The sequence below is a fragment of the Dermochelys coriacea genome, chromosome 20 (genome assembly GCF_009764565.3).
Source record: "Dermochelys coriacea isolate rDerCor1 chromosome 20, rDerCor1.pri.v4, whole genome shotgun sequence".
Classification (NCBI taxonomy): Eukaryota; Metazoa; Chordata; order Testudines; family Dermochelyidae; genus Dermochelys; species Dermochelys coriacea.
In genome coordinates, this window is record NC_050087.2 from 5,790,379 (window position 1) to 5,812,193 (window position 21,815).

The following is a 21,815-nucleotide window of genomic DNA, read 5'->3' on the forward strand; positions in this document are numbered from 1 at the left end:
TATTTATTTATTATTATTATAGTATATTTAGAGTCACAATAGGTCCCTGACCCTTTAAATATCTTATTTTAAATAGCACATTCGCTCACCTTCCCCTCAAGTTTACAGCATCTTCAAATCGTCCCTCATTCATTGCTGTCGTGACATCTTTGGTCTGTGAAGAGGAAGCAGCAGGAAAAAGAAAAGATTTAAAGATGTCTCTCTAAAAATCGCATTTTAACTCGACTGCAATCCCAGATGGAAAACGATGTTAAGCACAAGGAGGTCTGGAGCAAGGCACTACGGGCCTGGGCTGTTCAGATCAGAATCTGTTTTCATTTAAAAATAGCATTCCTGGATTTTGTGGATGCACAGAAAAGCTTGGAAATGTGACCTGAAAGTGACTGAGGCCTGTTGGAGTCTGCAAAGAGCTTGAAACAAGAGCTCCAAGAGGCGTGAACTGCTCCATTCATTTTAAGTCTGAAACCTGATACCTCCCCTAGGAAGGGTGGGGCGGGGTGGGGGGACATGTGCCTCAGACACTAGATTGCCTTAATTCATACCTGCTCGCCAGCAGTTCAGCCAGTCAACATCAGGAACACTACGATACCTAGAGAACATGGCCCCGGTGATGTCTAGGTGGATGGCAAGTTGTGATCTCTGCTACTGATTGGCTAAGAACTGCCCATCTGTTTTAAAGCATCCATTTGTATTATTACTGTCCACCCTCTTGTTAATCTCATCCACCAGTCTGTTAAACTGTAAACTCTTTGGGGCAGGGGCTGTCATTTACCATATGTTCGTACAGCACCTTGCGCATTGGACACGGTTGGAGTGGAGGGAGGGAAATACTCACCACTTGGACACACTCCATGAGAGGCAGGCGGACAGCTTGATTCCCGGACAGGCTGACAACACATGCTGGGGTATCCGGGGTTCCTTCCAACAAGGCCATGACTGCTTCCACCCCCATTCTGCTTCCCTGAGACACACAGAAGGGGCTTTAATTCTTGATGGATCTATATTTCCTTGGACATCCGTATCCCATGCTCCCACTTATACCCTCAATACAGATTCCCCTGAATCTTAGGAAGAACTTAAAAAACCACAGTGTAGCACATGGATAAGTAGATCTCTTCCCCCAACCCTACTATTGATGGCTAGTCTACATAGAGATAACAGCCTACTATTGCTATCAGATAATGGAGCTACTCCTTTTGCTCTTTCATTTGGAGCTGGAGGTCACAGGTTCATTCCCTACTGACGAATGGAGGGTGGTGGTCCTTTTTAGGTCTGGTCAAAAAAATTGCCATTGAAGCTGGGTTGTTGTTTTTTTATATAAAATCTGGTTTTCAGCTAAACTAGTTTTTTTGTAAAAAGTGTCTGCTTTCCAGGAAAATGTTGATTTTTCATTGAAAAAATTAAATGTCCGAAAACGGAAATGTTTCAGTTCTAAAATGCAACTGTGGTCCCTCATGGGCACTGTAGTTTTGGTGTCTTATTCCTCCATTCCCCTCTCTGGGCTGGGCTCTCCAACTGGCCTATATTTCCCATGATACACCATGGCCATGAGACTGCCATGAGAGAGATTCCAGAGGAAAGCAACAGAAAAGATGCAGTTTAGAAAACCTGACCTCTGAGGAAAGGTGAAAGAACTGGGCATGTTTAATCGAGAGAAGAGTAGGCTGCATGGGGTCATGATAACAGCCTTAGAACATAACATAAGAACGGCCATAATGGGTCAGACCAGTCACCAATGGTCCATTGAGCCCAGTGTCCTGTCTTCTGACAGCGATTAGTGCCAAGTGCTTCAGAGGGAATGAATAGAACAGGGCAATTATTGAGTTATCCATCCCATCACCCAGTCCCAGCTTCTGTCAGTCAAAGGTTTAGGGACACCCAGAGCATGGGATCGTGTCCCTGACCATCTTGGCTAATAGCCATTGATGGACCTATCCTCCAGGAACTTATCTAATTCTTTTGTGAACCTAATTATACTACTGGCCTTCACAACATCCCTTGGCAATGAGTTCCACAGGTTGACTGTGCATTATGTGCAGGGGTGGTGGGTGAAGCTTCCCCTTGGGGAAGGCTAGCACCCCTGCTCTGCCTCTTCCAGCCGAGGCCCTGCCCCTGCAGGCTGCTCCCAGCCTGCCCCCCTGCCCCCATAGTTCCCCCCGTGGCCCTGGCCAGGACTGCAGTGGAGCTCTCAGCCCTGGCCAGAGCTCCAAGCCCGGAGCCCCTCCCCACCCAATCTGGAGGCCGCAGTGGCGGAGCTCTGAGCTTGGAGTCCCTCCCCTGCCCAATCTGCTTGCAGCCCCCCCATGTCGCCCACTGTGCCTCTTTTCCCCGAGGCCCCACCCCCCACTCCCTCCTTACCCACCCAACCCCCGCTTCAGCCCCCAAACTGGAAAAGCTCTGTGCCCCTGCTGGAGCAAGAGCTCCTCCAGCCCTGGGGCCAGGGAGGTTTTTCCACTGGGCCACAAATTGGCCAGGGCCAATGTGAAACGCTGGTTAAACAGTGACACACTGGAACAGGTTCCCTAGGGAGGTTGTTTTTAAGACAAATCCCAGTCAGGGATGATTTAGGCTTAACCCTGCCTCAGTGCAGGGGGGATGCACTGGATGACCTCTCGAGGTCCCTTCCAGCTCTGTGTTATCACGACTCCATGCCCTTCTCTGGAGTCCCCTGGCTCTGTCTTGAAGGAAGGTCACAATGGGGGTCATTAGGGTTTGTAAAAGGATCTCAAGTAGAAGGAGAAGCATGGAGGAGATAGCAAACGTTCATACCAGGATGCGGTCAAAGGCAGAGGGGGTCCCACCACGCTGCACGTGCCCGAGGATGGTAACTCTCGTGTCATAGCCAACGCGTTTAACAACCAACTAAAGGGAAGTGAGAAAATGACAGAAGAGATTTGTCATAAATATAAAGGGAAGGTTAACCACCTTTCTGTATACAGTGCTATAAAATCCCTCCTGGCTAGAGGCAAAACCCTTTCACCTGTAAAGACTTAAGAAGCTAAGGTAACCTCGCTGGCACCTGACACAAAATGACCAATGAGGGGACAAGATACTTTCAAATCTGGAGGGGGTGGGGAACAAAGGGGTCTGTCTGTCTGTGTGATGTTTTTTGCCGGGAACAGATCAGGAATGCAAGCCTTACCACTCCTGTAAGATTAGTAAGTAATCTAGCTAGAAAATGCATTAGATTTTCTTTTGTTTAACGGCTTGTAAAATAAGCTGTGCTGGAGGGAATGTATATTCCTGTATTTGTGTCTTTTTGTAACTTAAGGTTTTGCCTAGAGGGATTCTCTATGTTTTGAATCTGATTACCCTGTAAAGTATTTACCATCCTGATTTTACAGCGGTGATTCTTTTACCTTTTCTTTAATTCAAATTCTTCTTTTAAGAACTTGATTGATTTTTCATTGTTCTTAAGATCCAAGGGTTTGGGTCTGTGTTCACCTGTACCAATTGGTGAGGATTATTATCAAGCCTTCCCCAGGAAAGGGGGTGTAGGGCTTGGGGGGATATTTTGGGGGAAGATGTCTCCAAGTGGTCTCTTTCCCTGTTCTTTGTTTAACACGCTTGGTGGTGGCAGCATATTGTTCAAGGACAAGGCAAAGTTTGTACCTTGGGGAAGTTTTTAACCTAAGCTGGTAAGAATAAGCTTAGGGGATCTTTCATGCAGGTCCCCACATCTGTACCTTAGAATTCAGAGTGAGGAAGGAACCGTGACAAGATTCATCTTTATCTCAAGAGTCCAGACTGTGACATGAGTGAACATGCAACAGCAGAGACCACCGGAGACTAAGATCTGGGGGCCAGATCCTCAGCCTTCAAATGGGGCTGGGGCCGATTGACACCAGCTGAAGCTCAGCAATTGATGGTGGGTTTTAAAACTTTCTGCTAGCAGAGCCCTGTGTTGCCCAGCCATAATGTCTGTCTAGCAGTGACCCTGCACAGCTGCTGGTCAGCAAAGAGTACCAGCAAATCTTTAAGGCCTCCAGACCCTCAAAATCTCATTCAGGCAGCCGAGTGGAGGGCCACAGGCGCCTCATTCCGGTTGGGCATCTCAGGCAGCACCAAACGGGGATGCACTTTTGGGGCCACATCTGTAGCTGGGGTAAATCACCAACACTCCGTCGAGCAATCCTGCTTTACACCATCCAAGGAGCTGAGCGTTCGTGTTAGTTTGAAAGCAGACAGATGCATTCTGGGAGATCACGAGAGCACAGGAGAGACAATATTCTCGGGGCCGAGCACAGAGCTGATCCCAGGCCCCACTCACGTTTTTGATGTCCTCCGAGGTGATGGGTTTTCCCTGCCTGTTGATGGCTCCTTCAGCCACAATAATGATGTTTAGTCTCGATCCCCGGCCTCTTGTCTGAAGGAAGGGAAAGGAGACAGCAACCCATTGATGTAATGTGTAAAACTGCACCCTGTGGGTTGGATTCACCCCCATGCAGGGGGACAGAATAGGGCCAGTGCACTGCTCCAATCCCACCAACAGCCATGGGCTGAAGCAGGATCTAAGCGGAGCACTGGGTGCTAGCGAGGGCTGGCTGGGAAACCAGAAGTCCATTCTGTGAACAGTTTTGAGCTGTCGACATTCTTGTTCCATGTCAGAATGAGGCCCAGGCCCTGCCTGTTTTTTTGTCAACAGAGACTGACCCCATGATCAGCATATGACAGCACACTGACCACTGTGGCCAATTGCCTAGTGGTTAGGGCACTCCCCGGGGATATGGAAGAGCCTCGTTCAAAACTCTGCTCTGCCGGATTCTGGCAGATCAGACCAGTGGGCTACTGAGGGGTGTGTCTCTCCAGAAAGCCCATCCTGGATGCGAGAAATGTTTTTTCACAAAATTCCTGACCAATTAGCCTTCCTATCCCCAGGAACTCCTTCCAACAGAAGACCGGACCAAATGTAGAAAGGAAAGCATCGAGCTAAATATAGCTTCAGTTCGCATATGCTCCCTCCCGCCCCCCCACCACTACCACGGTATCTGAGCACTTCACAATCTTTAAGTGGATTTACGCTCACAATCCTCCTGTGGAGATGGAGCCGTGCTAATATTCATGTGAGGAATTTCAGACACAGAGAGACAAGGGCTCAGATGTTTCGGCATCTAATTCCCAGTGATGTAAGTGGGAGGTAGGCACCTAAATACCTCTGATGAGCTGGGCCTACGTGACTTGCCAAATGTCAAACAGGAAGCAGTGGCAGAGCAGAGACTTGAACCCCAGGATCCGACCGGTGCCCTAACCACTAGATCACTGTCCTTCTCAGAGCTTGACTCTCGAGCGTCCTAGTTTTAAGTCATCCCAATCCGGGATCAAGTCTGTGCAAAGCAGGAGTCGCCTGCAAGAAGTTTGGCTGGGGTTACCTCAATTAGCCTCCTGCACAAGTGTTCCTCCCAGTCATCCTCAGGCGGAGATTCTGGAATGAAAACCCAGTCGGCACCACAAGCCAGGGCCGTTATGAGAGCTAGGTAGCTAAGTCAAGAGAAAAGGATGAAGGTTAGAAAGCCAGGGGCGTGCTGCGAGTTTTAAAGTTCACGCTTCATGCTTAGCAAGTGGAGGTGCTGCCGTTGATGGCCAGGGCTGGAGGGAGACACTCTGGAAATAACTGCTTGGTGGTTTCAAATTTGCATGCAAAAATAAGCTATTCCATGCAGTTCTGTTCGATGCCCTGAGGCACCCCAGAACTCCCTGGCGCTCTGTTTCTCTTCTGAACTAACTTTGATGAAATTTCAAACCTCCTGAAGTTTTGGGGGACAATCAGGGTGTGTGGGGGGGACCATGCTGCAGACTGAGCTCCCTCAGCTTCCCTTGGGGGATGTCTACCCTGATGCAGGAGGGGCCCGCACAAGGGGCCCTGCCCAGCTGAAGGGCAATTCAAGCCCTATTATGGGGGCATATGTGGGACACCAGCCTTGTGCTAGGGGAGAATTCCACCTGCAGCTAACTTAACAAAACTTGTATACAATCACAGATCTCAAGGTCAGAAAGGACACTGCGCTGAGCTCCAGAATTTCAGCCTTGATTTCAGTGGAGCGACACCATTTTACACCAGCTGAGAACTGGCCCACTGTCTTCAATGGGAGCAGGATCAATCCCCAATCCTTACGACACTCAACATTTTCCCTTCCCTGAGTCAGCCTTTCTTCTCTCCAAACCGGAGGAGCTTGCCCGGCTGTTACATTTATTAAACAAAAAGAAAAGGAGTACTTGTGGCACCTTAGAGACTAACAAATTTATTAGAGCATAAGCTTTCGTGAGCTACAGCTCACTTCATCGGATGCATCCGATGAAGTGAGCTGTAGCTCACGAAAGCTTATGCTCTAATAAATTTGTTAGTCTCTAAGGTGCCACAAGTACTCCTTTTCTTTTTGCCAATACAGACTAACACGGCTGCTACTCTGAAACCAGTTATTAAACAGTGAGTGAGTCACAACCTTAACTACAGGATGAACTGTACGACTAATGCCACTGTTTAGTGGAGACACAATGAATCGCCTAGGGCGAGAAATGCCCCTGTAAGTGCGTCATCAGAGAATCCCATCTGAAGTTAGGAAGGTCCTAGCTGGAAAGAGGAGACTATTATATAGTGGGCAAGAGAAATAATGCAGAGAGGCAGCATCTAGGCCTAGTTCAGTGACTAGTCACTTAAGCCCTAAGGGTGAATAGGTTTCATGCTGGCCCCTCTGCATCAGGAACAGTTTCACCCAGCTTGATTACAATGAAGAAGGACTTTCTTCCACCCCTGGGTTTTCACTGGCTTCACTGTTTGGAAAGTCAGGCGGGATGGCTTGCCCCTCTGGCCCTTCTTTTCCTGTGACTGGCCCCTCTTTCTAGCCTCTCCACTTCCTGTGAAGCAAGGACCCCGCCTCCCCGTGCGCTGGGCCAAAGGGTCAGGAGGTGGCGAAAAGGCAGAAGCATTAAATGCGCAGAAAGGAAAGATTTACCCACCCGCAGTGACGGCCCATCACCTCCAGCACAAACGTCCTCTGGTGACTGCAAGAGACAGGAGAGAGAGTGCACCCAGCAGTTACAGCAGGTATATCAACCTAAGTAATAACAAGGCCTTAATATTGTGGAGATGCAGCTGACTCCAGTGGATCAGGGCAGATGACTGGGATTCAGAAGACCTTGGTACTATACCTGGCTCTCCCGTGTGACCTTTGGCAAGTCATTTTTCCTCCTGTGTTTGTCTTGCCTTTGCAGATTGTCAGCAATTCAGGGCTGGGACTGGCTCCCACCACACATTTGTGCTGCACCTCGTTATTTGTGTTATTAATAATACTCTGTGTTGCATCAGTGCCCAGGAGCCCTAGTCATGGACCCCATTGTGCAAGGTGCTGTACAGACACAGAACACAAAACCAAGTCCCCAATGCAGAAAGCTGCCCTATAATTACTCAGGGTGCTGGGCAGGCTGGTCTGTCCACCCCGTGATTGCAATGTGGATGTACCCTTAGGCTCTGGCATCCCAACACCCCTGCATCACACCACCGATGCTGAAAAGGAAGAGGTGAGTTGCAGACTCTCACCTCTGGGCAGTCGTCGTTATAGCATCGACTATCTCCATGATCCTGTGAAGGGCGGAGTCTGTGCCTATTGTCATGTCCGTGCCGCAAAAGTCATTATCGATGGAGCCGACCATTCCTACAATGTTCAGGTGACTCGAGTTCTTGGCTTCCTCTGCCGTGACGCCACCTGTGGAGAGATTCCACGGACCCCTTGGAACGCTGACGGTCTGCAGTGAGCTTATCATTGGGTGGCACATCGAGGACCTGAGCCAGAGCCCAGTGAATTCGAGGGGCTTTGGGTAAGGCCTAAGATCACAGAGCTTAAGGCCAGAAGGAACCACCAGCCCATCTAGTCTGACCTGTTGCACATCACAGGCCACAAAACGCCACACTGCCACCCTGGTACCAAACCCAGCAACCAGTATGAGACCAAAGCAGTACAGCCCTCAGGAGACTAAACTGTTGTAGGCCACAGGTGGAGAACAGGAGGGACTGAGTTGCCACCCATGCCCCAGGCCTCTGCAATGGCAAGGAATTGATTTAGTGAGATACACACAGATGATCCTAGCAAGTGACCTGTGTCCATGGTGAAGAGGAAGGCAAATCCCCCCCCCGATCCTTGTCAATCTGACCACGCAGAAAATTCCTTCCTGACCCCACAAATGGCCATCATTTAGGGTCTGAGCATGTGAGCCGAGCCCCTGAGAAAATTCTCAGTATCACCTCAGTGACGCTTCAAACCCGTCACTTCCTGCTAGAGCTGAATGAGGAACAACATCTGGATGGAAAAACAGTGAATTTCCCCTCCCCTAAATGTTTGTGAAATTTTTTTCCACTTCCCAGCAAGCTCTACTGGCTGGCATTTCCATGCCCCACCCTCCCCCCCAGCTTTGCTCCACTGTGGTCTGCTTGGGGACGTGCATGGGTGGGGAACAGGGCAGACGGGTGTCCTGGGACGAGACGCACACACTAGGAGGTGTCTCTGGGAAGGGAATGTACTGGTGAGTGTGTCTTGGGGGCGGGAGCTGGGGAGATGGCATGCACTTGGAGCGTGCATAGACGTGCCAATGTCCCTTGGGGAGTGCCTGGGGCTTCAGGGGTGGAGAAGTCATGGGAAGCTGGGTGACATCGTAAAGGGAGCAGGGCCCAGATCCTCAAAGGTATTTAGGTGCCTGACTCTCATTGAAAGCAGTGGAAGTGAGGCACCTGCTTTGCGGATCGGGGCCCAAGTGACTGAGGTAGCGAGTTACTTTGTAACTAAGATCAGGGGCAGGAGGAGGTCATGTAGCAGAATTAAAGGGGCTCCTGCCACACTCTGGCAGGCTGGATAGCTTAACCCCCTCCCACTCCACCTATTGCTTTGTCACCACGGTACCTGTTTTAACCAGTTCCCCTACCAAACTGCTCCACTCGGTCCGGAAGGTGTCTGCACCAGTCAGGCTGCCGTCTCCCCCGATGACACACAGGTTGGTGATGCCTCTTTTCACCAGGTTGCGGGCGGCTTTCAAACGACCTTCGCGCGTGCGGAAGTCCTGGCACCTGGCGCTTCCAATTACAGTGCCGCCCTGGGATGGAGGCAGAAGGGGGGTCAATAGGGAACCTGCCACACCCACTCATCCAGAGGGTTGTGTGGTCTGTCGCAGGAGCTGATCGGGCGTGGAGGCCAGCAGATTGCAAGTCAAAGGGGATTCTTGGTGAGACCGACACGGGATTGCCGAGAACAGTTCTGGTGTCCACTTTTTAAAAAGGATGTTAACAAATGGAGAGGATGCACAAAAGAGTCACAGGGCTGGAGAAAAAAACTGAGAGAGCTTGATGTGTTTAGTTTATCAGCAAGAAGATTGAGAGGTGGCTTGATTACAGTGGAAACATACCTTCCCCAGGAGAGGGCTCCCTAACTAGTAGAGAAAAGCAGGACAAGAACCAAGGGCTGGAAGCTAAAGCCAGACCAATTCAAATTCAAGATAAGGCATACATTTCTAACAGTGAGGATGCTGGAACAAACCTCCCCAGGGAAGTGGTGGACTCTCCATCCCTTGCTACCTTCAGATCCAGACTGGATGCCTTTCTCAATGATGCTGTTGTCAAACATACGATATTGGCCTCAACACACAGGTGAAATGTAATGATCTGGGCTTTGCAGGAGTCGAAACTCAATGATCTATGACAGGTTTCAGAGTAGCAGCCGTTTTAGTCTGTATTCGCAAAAAGAAAAGGAGTACTTGTGGCACCTTAGAGACTAACAAATTTATTAGAGCATAAGCTATCCGATGAAGTGAGCTGTAGCTCACAAAAGCTTATGCTCTAATAAATTTGTTAGTCTCTAAGGTGCCACAAGTACTCCTTTTCTTTTTGCGAATGATCTATGGTCCCTTATAGCCTTAAATGCTGAATCTATCTTGGTTACACCAGGCCTTGCTCTTTACGCTGGCACTTTCCTACCAGTCAGGCACTCTAGTAGATAAGAGGCCTATGTGCCGATTCCATGGGTGCTTGGGGGCTGGTGCACCCCCAGGGAAAAAATGGTGGGTTCTGAGCACCCACCGGCAGCCCCCATATAAGCCCTCCCTTCCCTCCCCCAGTGTCTCCCACCTGCCGGTGGTCCCCGTGGATCAGCGCTTCCCCACGCTTCCCGCCCGCCACAAACAGCTGTTTTGCGGTGTGCAGGGAGCTGCGAGGGAGGGGGGAGGAGCAAGGACCCGGCACGCTTGGGGGAGGGGGTGGAGCGGGGACCGGAAGAGGCGGGGCGGGGGTGGGGCCTTGGGGGAAGGCGTGGAGTGGGGGTGGAGCCTGGGGCAGAGCCAGGGGTCGAGCACCCCCCAGCACTTTGGAAAGTCAGAGCCTGTGGATAGAGCTGCTATGATTTCACTGCCATGAGTAGCGCAAGCTACACCCCCCTATCTCCCACTGTGGCCAGTCCTCAGCTTGCGGGGGGCCCTCAGAGCGAAAAAGATTGAGAACCCCAGCTCTAGAACACAAGCAGCTAGTTATCCATGGTAGCAGTGTCCCTCTGCATTCCCCCTCCAGTCCTCTTAGAGGGTGGGAGGCCAGCACAAGGGCCTAGAACCTGTGTAAGTTCCACATAAGCCTTATTTTGAGGACTTAAAATGATGCATAATTTCTGTAGAGCGGTCCGTTTTGCTCTTAGATACGGGCCGGAGAGTAAGAATCAGGTTTGAAACAACAACATTTGCACATGTGGGGGACTGGGGGGAGAGGGAGGTCTGATTTAATGCCAGTTGATTCCATCTCGAGGGTGGCACACTGCTTAGAGATGGGCACAGCCCTCTGCAGTCCTTGTTTGTGAAACTCGACCCGAGGTCCCCGATCACAAGCAGGGCTGCTGGCAGCCTTCATCTCTGATTTCACGTTATTTTAGGTTTCAGACATTCATTGTGAACCCAGCCTTGGGATATTGTTACACTCAAGTTCCCAAGCCCTCGTCTGTGACCCCGCCGAAGAAAAGGGCAAGATGCTACAATCATTTTCCTGCTGGCAGGAATCCCTTCCATGGAATTGCAATGACCTTTAGAGTCATCATCAGGGTCAATGGTTCTCTTCCAACCATGGGAGGACAGGCGGGTCCAGCGAAGGCAAGAGCCTGGGCTCAAGAGAGCTGTGGTGACTATGACTTAATGGCACATTTCCCTGTCCCTGTTGCTAACCTGTGTTCCCAAGGATGGAGACAATGGTGTTCTCTGGGGTTCTGGGCCTACTTTATGGTCCCTCATAGCTGCTTGCCTCCAAGGACTAGATGGTGGGGTGAGCCTTGCTGTATGCCTCCAGGTGCTCCCTTTCTCTCCTGTGCTGGCTGTTCACACGGCAGGTAGCATTGTGGGAAGTAGCTTGCAGGGTTTCTGCTCCCCACTCCCAGGCATGTGAGTGGGCAGAGCCTGGATTCAGCCCTGCCCCTTCCCTCCAATTCAGCCAAGCTCGCGTGGAAGGGGAAGTATTCTGTGCTACCAGATATCCTGGGCTAATCCTAGGGCAGCCCAGCGACACGCTGCCCCCTTTGCTTGAGGTGTGTGGCACAGCCATGATTCGTGTGTAACGTGTCTTACCCGCTGATTCAAACCCAAGTGCCGTAAGGCAGGAGGAAAAGTGCACTTGTATTCCCACCTGCCAGAGCGTCTGCCTGCGGCCTCCCCCCTGCTGGAGCCTTTTGCTGCCACATGTAACTACTACACGGGTAGCGCCTGTATGCTATATGCTGCCGTAAGTGGACACATAGAGGAAAGCAGTTAGGAGCACAAGTCCCAGGGACTTTCAATGGGGACATACATTCCAAAGCCCCTTAAGCACATTTGAAAATCTAGCCCTTAGGTCTCCAAATCCCACTGAAATTCAGTGAGAGTTGGGTGCCTGGCTCCTTTGTAAAGCCCAGCCTGAATAGTGGCCCAGGGTGCTCGCTCCCTTTCACAGCCAGCAAGGGGATTCATGCCAGGACTTACCAGCTGAAGCATCATGGAGACACGTTCCCATATGGCCTCCTTGATATTGTCACCGCCATCCACCAGTCCTTGGTAACCCTAGAACAGAAGGCACAGGAAAGAGATTAGGGGAAAGTCTGAAGGCTTTGCGATGCCAGTTACCGCTTGGAGAGATAGATGGACACTTATGGTGATGGATGGACAGAGGGTGCCCACAGGAACTGGGGAGGAGAGTTAAGCAGAGTGAGCCTCAAACTGAATGGAACCATTAACATTCAGAGGAGCACTCCCTTCCCCTGCACAGACACCTCCCCAGCCCCACACAGAGGTACTTTCTTGCTCATATCCCTCCCAGTCCATTGCAGGGTTTCAACAATCCCATGAGCTGCTGATTTCAAAGCCTGTATCTCACTGGCCTGTTGTGGACTCAGAGGATTGCTCAGACCATTTTGGGTAGACCCAGAGAGGGTGAGAACTGAAGAGGGAAGAGTGGGGAGAGGGATAGCTCAGTGGTTTGAGCATTGGCCTGCTAAACCCAGGGTTGTAGTTCAATCCTTGAGGGGGGGCCATTTAGGGATCTGGGCCAAAAATTGGGGATTGGTCCTGTTTTGAGCAGGGGGTGGGACTAGGTGACCTCCTGAGGTCCCTTCTAACCCTGATATTCTATGATTCTAAGACAACAGTAGATCTGAGTTTGGTTCTGAACAAAGTACTCTGGGTAGGAAACACGTCCACATCGCGTATTGGCAGTCCAGGCACACAATATAGGATAGTAAGCAAATAACAGACTGCCAATACAATGAGACACAAGGGTGAGGTGTCAGAGTAGCAGCCGTGTTAGTCTGTATTTGCAAAAAGAAAAGGAGTACTTGTGGCACCTTAGAGACTAACAAATTTATTTGAGCATAAGCTTTCGTGAGCTACAGCTCACTTCATCTGAGGAACAGTGGGGGGTGTGGCGGGGGGGGGGAGAAATACCATGGGGAAATAGTTTTACTTTGTGTAATGACTCATCCATTCCCAGTCTCTATTCAAGCCTAAGTTAATAGTATCCAGTTTGCAAATTAATTCCAATTCAGCAGTCTCTCGTTGGAGTCTGTTTTTGAAGTTTTTTTGTTGAAGGATAGCCACCCTCAGGTCTGTAATCCAGTGACCAGAGAGATTGAAGTGTTCTCCAATTGGTTTTTGAATGTTATAATTCTTGACATCTGATTTGTGTCCATTTATTCTTTTACGTAGAGACTGTCCAGTTTGACCAATGTACATGGCAGAGGGGCATTGCTGGCACATGATGGCATATATCACATTGGTAGATGTGCAGGTGAACGAGCCTCTGATAGTGTGGCTGATGTGATTAGGCCCTATGATGGTGTCCCCTGAATAGATATGTGGACAGAGTTGGCAACGGGCTTTGTTGCAAGGATAGGTTCCTGGGTTAGTGGTTCTGTTGTGTGGTGTGTGATTGCTGGTGAGTATTTGCTTCAGACTGGGGGGCTGTCTGTAAGCAAGGACTGGTCTGACTCCCAAGATCTGCGAGAGTGATGGGTCGTCCTTCAGGATGGGTTGTAGATCCTTGATGATGCGTTGGAGAGGTTTTAGTTGGGGGCTGAAGGTGATGGCTAGTGGCGTTCTGTTATTTTCTTTGTTGGGCCTGTCCTGTAGTAGGTGACTTCTGGGTACTCTTCTGGCTCTGTCAATCTGTTTCTTCACTTCAGCAGGTGGGTATTGTAGTTGTAGGAATGCATGACAGAGATCTTGTAGGTGTTTGTCTCTGTCTGAGGGGTTGAAGCAAATACGGTTATATCGTAGAGCTTGGCTGTAAACAATGGATCGTGTGGTGTGATCTGGATGAAAGCTGGAGGCATGTAGGTAGGAATAGTGGTCAGTAGGTTTCCGATATAGGGTGGTGTTTATGTGACCATCGCTTATTAGCACTGTAGTGTCCAGGAAGTGGATCTCTTGTGTGGACTGGTCCAGGCTGAGGTTGATGGTGGGATGGAAATTGTTGAAATCATCCGATGAAGTGAGCTGTAGCTCACGAAAGCTTATGCTCAAATAAATTTGTTAGTCTCTAAGGTGCCACAAGTCCTCCTTTTCTTTTTGCGAATACAGACTAACACGGCTGCTACTCTGAAACCTGTCATTATGCAAGGAGCTAAATACAAGGTAGAGCAGATTGTTTAGCACAAATAGTTAACACATATTTCAAGGGACCATTCCAGGTGAAGTGACCTGTTCACACCTCTCCATTCACAGGGAGGAAAGTGTGGGGGAAAGCAGGGTTTTTTTGGGGGGGGTTATTAGTGGTTATAAATTGTTGTAATCAGCCAAAAATCCAGTGTCTATTCAGTCCATGATTTTAGTGTCTAGCAACAACAACGAGGAGTCTGGTGGCACCTTAAAGACTAACAGATTTATTTGGGCCTAAGCTTTCGTGGGTAAAAACTCGCTTCTTCAGAGTCTAGCAAGGTTCTCAATTTAAGCTCCCAAAGTACGGTGCAGGTTCCCTTGGCAGTACAGTGGATTTGGGAGTGTCCCTGTGCTTAAGCCTACAGCTTCTCTCTGTTCCAGTCTGCTTTCTCCTACACTTATTGCCCTCCCCTTCCACACCTTTAGCCCAGCAGGAGGCATCAGTTACAATCACTAGGAAGCAGGCACGTGTAATGCTAAATTCCCTCTAAGCTGCTCGAAGGTGCACAGCCACAGGGCCTGGACTGGAGAAGCGCCTCTCCCCCGGCCCCGGAGCTGCCATGGCCAGGGAGAGGCACCTCTCCCCCAGCCCCGGAGCTGCCATGGCCAGGGAGAGGCACCCCTCCCCTAGCCCCAAGCTGCTGCAGCAAAACAAGGCTGGGGGGAGTCCTCTCTCCCTGCTGCAGCCTGGGGCAGCCTGCACCCCAAACCCCTCATCCCTGGCCCCATCTGAGAGCCTGCACCGCCCAAAACCTCTGCCCCAGCCCTGAGCCCCTTCCCACACCCTGAACCCTTCATCCCCGGCACCACCCCAGAGCCCGTACCCCCAGCCAGAGCTCTCACTCCCCGCACCTCAATCCTCTGCCCCAGCCCTGAGCCCCCTCCCACACTCCAAACCCCTCGGCCCCACCTCCGCCACAAATCACCTCCATATTGGTGCACATAACAAAATTCATTCCGCACATGGATGTAAAAAATTACAGGGAACATTGGTGTAACAGTCATCTGTCACTGCTGCCCTGATAACATGATGATTGGCATATTAGAAATGATGGCTACTTGAGTATTTATGGTGATGGATGGCTAGATGAGTATATGTAGAAATGAATGGATATAAATATGCTGATAGATAGATAGAGCAATGGAAAGATGGGTACATGTAGGAAAGGATGGATGGACAGACATACGGGAACATGTGGTAATAGATAAATAGACAATATTAATAATGAACAATAAGCTGCAGTTCAAGATAACTAATATATTCTCCCTGTTTCTCACTATTCCTCTTCCCATGTGGCAGATGTCTCCTCATATCTAAAGCCGGCTTCCTTTTCATACAAGGCAAGACAGTAAAACTAACATAGAACCTTTAAGAGCAGTATGTCCCATGGAGACATCACAAAATAAATGTCAAAATATCCACTCCGGCCCCGACTCTGATTAAATCAGTGAGTCTTGGTCTCAGGTGAGGTCCTGGTCTCTCAGTGGCTCTTTGAGGTTACTGCAGGGGTGCAGGCTGCTGATGGAATTGTGGTGCTGGGGACCAGAGGATTGGGATTTAGGGTAGCAGGTTCTGGTTTCGGTTTGGGGTAGCGGGCTGGGGTACAGGGATGTAGGTTCTGGTTTGGGGCAGGGAGTTAGGTGAAGGCCAAGGATTAACTGTAAGATATTAGGTCAAGTACCCCATGAAAATCAGGAAAGATTTCCCTTCCTATCGCCCTTTGCAATGGAGATTTTTCTAGACACAACTGGCTATGTTTATAATGATTCATGTACTGTGGAGACATTACATTATTAAAATCCCAATGAAAGCAAAGCTAGATGCAATTCAGAGCAGAGATGAGGAAAGCCATCCAAGAAGGAAACAATCGTACCAACCTCATGAACAAAGTACACCTTGGCTCCTGTGAAGATACCCACTCGAACCACAGCCCGGACAGCTGCATTCATGCCTGTGCAGAGAGAGAGAGAGAGAAATCACTCTTGCATGCAAAACACCTGCCATCTCATTCCATAATGGAAGGGAATCTCTGCAAGACTTGGCTTTCTGATTCAGTAGGGTGCTCCAGTAGAGTGCTGGACTCGGCGGCAGAATCGCTAGGTAACATTCTCTGGCCTGTGCCATGCTTTTGGAACATCCTACTACCTAGATGATCCCGATGGTCCCTTCTGGCCAACATGATGGAGCGCAGGGGTTTCTGATGCAGTAACAGGAAGGGGCTTTGAGCAGTTCTGGGCTGGATACAGATTCCAGGTTTCAGCTGACACTTGCAGGAGAAGGCTAGTTTTTCCTACAGGACAGGAATGGTTTCAGCACTAGTCAAGCCTTTCCCCTACAGCCTGGGGGCAGCCTAGTCAAGTGTCTCATGGGAATTCATGGAGCCATTAACAAGAGATGGCTGGCCCAAAGTGAATGCAGAATGGTGCAACAGCGTGATGCATGGGAAGGAGGCAGCATTATTCCAGGCCCCTATATCTGCTGATCCTCCCCAGAAGCCCTCTTTGTCCTCTTCCAGCTCTGCTCTGGTGCCAGCCAGCCCCGTCTCTGGAAGGAGGATGCCTCAAAAGCAGACTTGGCAGGGTTAGCTTTCTCTTTATAAATGTTGATAAATGTCGATTTCACCATGTGCACACAAAAAATATTTCCATCCATGATCATTGAAATTCACTGATAGGCAGAGCAAGTAAAATGCTGCTTAAGAATGGATTAGAGTTTGATTTAAGGCTCTTTGCTTTGCAGCTTTTAACAAGTGATGTTGGCAGTTTGTGTTTTAATGTTATGAAGCTTTAACTTTTTGAATCTCAGTGTCTATGGTTATTAAATAATTATCGTCTGACCTCCCACAATTTTCTGCAAATCAATAAAATAAATGTTTAAATCAATAAAAATGAAAAATGCTTCAAATAAACATTATACTTTCCATCAAAATTATAAAAAAAAACACAAAAAAATCTAATTCTGTCAAGCCTACTCAAAAGGGGTTGATGGACACTTCTCCTCTATTGTCCAAGAGTCCCTCCCCTTACAGATCTCTCTCTACTGCACAGAAGGCACATCAAGTGGCTATGGACCACAGGTTGATGCTATGCTTTGATGACAGACCTGAACCCTCCATTCACAACACACCACCACCACTCAAGTCATCACGGGATAAATTGTGGAGCAAACATGACTTGTGTGGAGCTTCCCTGTTCCACCACGCAGCGTTTCACTGCAGCCTGTCCTTCCTCCAGCCATTATCTATTGAGGCCCTGAGCCTGCAAGCCACCCTTGTGCTCCTCTGATGTGAAATTCTATCAAAGCCATCAATGTTCAGAACATATTTAATTGAAGCAAATCCTATGAATCCCCGTGCTGCCTAAGCGGCCACGATACAAAAAGGGGGGGTGGATTTTTATGGAAGCAGTCACCCAGAGGTGGGCAGGAAAAGCAGTCCTGCTTTTATCAGCAGCTCAACCAGATAAGAGCCCAATTCAGATCCCTCTACACAACTCTGGTAGCCTACAGAGGCTGTAATAGAGCCAGAAGGGAATAGTGGCAGGGCATCTGGCACAGAACCAGCAGAAGATTGATGTAAGAAGAACTGGGTAAAATTTTTCAACTAAAACTCCCCCCCACACACTTGGCAAAAAATGCTGATTCAGAAAATTTGTGGATTTCAGCAAATTATTTCAAGTGGGGGGGGAACCTAAAAGAAAACTCCAAAAACATTGAAAAGTTTCATCTCAACATTGTTTAAGCAAAACGTTTTGATTTTTTATTTGAAAGGGCTTTTTGTTTAGAAATTTTTGTTAAAAAATATAAAAACCTGAAAAAAATGCTCGAAATTGAAGCAAAATGTTTCAATTCAGGCCGAACAAAATATTTTGTTCAACCCAAAACAGGATTTTCCCCCCCAACTTTTCAAGTAGCCAAAAACGTAAAAAGAGTATGTTTTCTGTGGTCCGAAAATGGATTTTCCCCTCCCCCAATTAGTCGGCTATGCCAGTGAATTGAAACATCTGTTATTTGCCCAGCTCTAGATGTAAATGACCCTATGCCGCACCCCCCGGGGGTCTTGGCATGGGCAGGGGCATGACAGGAAGGAATGTGCTCAGACCACTCTGTGCTACAGGGATTTTAGGCTGGGTTGAAGCCCTTGGGAAGCTGCTGTAAAAGTTAGACTAGTCCCTGGGGCTGCTCTAATTTAACCCAGGGGTCATTCTGGTCCCCAAGTCAACGCAAAATCCAGAGAGTGCAGAGATGGCTTAAAGAACATGCCCCTATTAAAAAGAAATATCCACAGGTTCCATTTAAATTTGGATTCTGGCACATAGACTAATGGAACACCCATCAGAGCATGGGAATGGTTAGATTTCTCCAGACCACTCCTGGCCACCACCCAGAAACTGGCCAGCTATAGAGGTGAACCTCCTCCAAGAGTTAACCTGGTGATGGCTGGGCAGGTGGAAAGCTGGGACCATTGCTACTGACCAGCTAAGAATTGTGCCCATCCTATTCTATTTATACATCACCCTGTCTCCCCCACCTCACTTTGGGACACTAGTTTGTCTCATCTACCTGCTCCATCTTGGCTTTGAGGTTGGATGCTCTTTGGGGCAGGGAGTGTCATTTATCCTAGCTTTGTACAGCACCTAGCACAATAGTGCCCAAACTGGTTGTGGGCTTTAGGTGCTACCTCAATGTAAATAACAGATATTATCTAAGGTACTTTTATGGCCCCCATCACCCTAGCATCTGGGCACCTCACCATCTTTAATGTAGTAAATTAGTGACATAAACTGTCATGCTTCAGGCCATAAGCTTGCCCCTAACTAACTGGTGGTCAGAAAGAAACTTTCCCTTCCCAACACTGCTCTGAGACAGGGCAAGGTGGGCCATTTCCAGTACTTGACAAGAACGTGTGAGGAACGGTGGGGGCGGGGGGAGGAAACAAACATGGGGAAATAGTTTTATTTAATTAGTAAAACTATTTCCCCATGTTTATTCCCCCCACCCCCCCGTTCCTCACATGTTCTTGTCAACTGCTGGAAATGGCCCACCTTGATTATCACTACAAAAGGTTTTTTTTCTCTCCTGCTGGTAATAGCTCACCTTACCTGATCACTCTCCATATAGTGTACATGATAACACCCATTGTTTCATGTCCTCTGTGTATATAAAATCTCCCCACTGTATTTTCCACTGCATGCATCCGATGAAGTGAGCTGTAGTTCACAAAAGCTTATGCTCAAATAAATTTGTTAGTCTCTAAGGTGTCACAAGTACTCCTTTTCTTTTTGTGTCACACAGTAACTCAGATAGGCCTTGTGCTGTGTCACAGTCACATCACGATCCATCCCCTGTGTGGGGTGATCCCCTCTAGCAGAGGGCAAAGACCTCTTCAAAACTCTGCCACTCCCTCTGCAACCTTTGCTCCCACTCCACGTGTGAGCAATGGGCAGTGGCTCAGCACAGCAGCTGTTGTGCCAGCTTAGCCTCTGCCCTAAACCCATGCCATGTTAAAACATGCAAGGAGCTGGCTCTGTATCACATGTGGGGGCTCTAGGCTCCCCAAATTATGCTCCATCTCTTTGCCCAGCAGAACCTCCCAATGCTGCCTAATATAACTCAGCCCTCCCCAGCCCTCATGTGTGCCTGGAGCCCCTTACTGCTGGATGATGCTGTCTCATGCACCTGATCCCTCAGATGATTTTCACATTTTATTTTTGGTCTGCTGACATTTAACCATAAGTGCCTGTGGTTCTCCCTGGCACCCGGCGCGCCTGCGTGGCTGAAAATACCCCAGCAGGAGAGGCCTCTCCTTGGGACAGAGGAGTACTTTGGGATTGGATTACAACCCCTCTCCCACGGGGGTATTCTCAGCCACAGCTACCCTCCGTGTGTGGACAGTGGCCTTGTCTGAAGGCACAATGAGAGTTTATCGGTCACAATGCAATCTTGGATGAGATCCTACAGACAAACTGTAATAGCAAAGCAGTGGGGGGAGATATTAAGAACAAGACAAAGGAGAAAAGATATTTGTGCTAGAAAAATTCACACCAGAAATTACAATGCAATGATTAACAGGGAGGGTGATTAACCATTGGAGCAAGGGATGTGGTGGATTCTCAAGATAAATCAAGACTGGATCCCTTTCCAAAAGCGAGGCTCTATTTCAGTCTACAGGGGGCACAGAGAGAATGGTCATCTTTATCTTCTTACACATAGAGGGTTTCTCCCCTTGTGCATCAGCTGGCTCTGAGCCCAAAGACCTGAATTCAGCTGTGAGATTGTTTGACCCTACCATAGAGGGACCCCCATACAGTCACCCCAGCTAATGATGCCATTAGCCAAGTCTGCTCCTGCCAGTGCTGGTGCGTTGCTGGTATCACAGCTCCTGGAGCATCAGGCTGGTGTCGCCGAGTTAATTACCCCCAGCCCTGCAGCTTCCACTTCACCCGCACGTCTTAGATCAAAGCCATCAGGTCTATTCCCTGCCCCTTTCTTCTCTTGCTCCAGTGCCCAGTGTGCTCAGTGCAGGACATCCCTCAGCTAAGGGGACATGGGGATTCCCCCAGCCCTGTTCTACCCTCCCCACTCTCTGAGGATGAGTGTGTCACTTCTCTACCCCTTGCTGCAAGCTGCTGTCTCTCTCAAATGGGAGGGGAGTTCTGTAGAGTTGCTAGATCAGTGGAGGTAGAGCAGAGGGCTAGGCAATGCCAAAGCACTGCTGGCACCAATCTCCCCCCATAAGCTTCCTGCACAATTTATAAACCCGGGGTGGGGAGGAGGGTCCCAGAAATTTCTGAGCGCCGAGATCTTCTGTTGTGATTTATAGCACAATAGTACTTCACATAGGGGCAGACAAACATAACCCAGCCAAGGATTTGCAAAAGCGACTAGGGATTTTGGGTGCCCAACCTGAGATGCCTTAAAGGGGCCTGACTTTCAAAGGGTGGAGGACTCAGCACTTTCTGAGCATCTGGGCCCTTAACGTGCCTTAAATAGGTTTCCCAAAATCTCTAGTCACTTTTGAAAGTATTCAGTTGAAACCAACAACATTCAAAGTATGAAAGAACTTCCCTTGAAATGAAAAACTTAAGAAATTCCCAGACCAAAAAAAACTTTGTTAAACTGGAGTTAGGTTGCAAATATTGATCAATAACTTAAGGGGATCAAACTTGAGATGAATATTGTGATTTAGAATAAAATCAAACAGTGGAAAAGCCAGAAAATTCTCAGTTAGGGAAAATCTTGAAATAGACACAAGTATAGAAATGCAGAGTAAGTTCCCCTTAACTCTTCTCCTGTCGTTCTTCCCACCTCTTCCTGCAATCATGAGATAAGCTCCTGCCTGCGCACTAAATACCTTCAGGATTGATACCAACTGCCAAGCACCCTAATGAGTGCACATGGTATGTGCTATCTCCACAGCCCCATATTCTCCTCCAGTTACCCTCCATGCTACCACCTTGCCATGTGCCACACACACACACACACAGGGCCATCCAAGAAATTTCACCACCATGTATATGCTTTACTCTCTGAACATATCCCATAGCTGCAGGAGTCTTGCAACTGCTTCTGCAGCAACTGGTGCTGATCACTGTCAAAGACAGGACACGGGGCTAGATGGACCTCGGGTCTGAGCCATTCCGGGAGTTTCCTCTGTTTCCTTTAACATGTTCGTGCTTTGCCC

At 48.9% G+C, this 21,815-nt stretch overlaps 1 protein-coding gene across 4 annotated transcripts in view; it reads right to left on the bottom strand.

Moving 5' to 3' along the window:
* PFKM (phosphofructokinase, muscle) overlaps positions 1 to 21,815 on the bottom strand; it is a 52,618-nt gene that overhangs the window by 15,651 nt on the left and 15,152 nt on the right. For all 4 annotated transcript variants that reach the window (XM_043506645.1, XM_043506646.1, XM_043506647.1 and 1 more), the window contains exons 3-12: positions 16,012 to 16,085; positions 11,965 to 12,042; positions 8,889 to 9,078; positions 7,535 to 7,700; positions 6,955 to 6,999; positions 5,370 to 5,478; positions 4,271 to 4,366; positions 2,770 to 2,862; positions 836 to 961; positions 90 to 154 (exon numbers count right to left, since the gene is read on the bottom strand). In XM_043506645.1, coding sequence (XP_043362580.1) covers positions 90 to 154; positions 836 to 961; positions 2,770 to 2,862; positions 4,271 to 4,366; positions 5,370 to 5,478; positions 6,955 to 6,999; positions 7,535 to 7,700; positions 8,889 to 9,078; positions 11,965 to 12,042; positions 16,012 to 16,085 — 1,042 coding nt within the window. The remainder of the gene's footprint in view (positions 1 to 89; positions 155 to 835; positions 962 to 2,769; positions 2,863 to 4,270; positions 4,367 to 5,369; positions 5,479 to 6,954; positions 7,000 to 7,534; positions 7,701 to 8,888; positions 9,079 to 11,964; positions 12,043 to 16,011; positions 16,086 to 21,815) is intronic.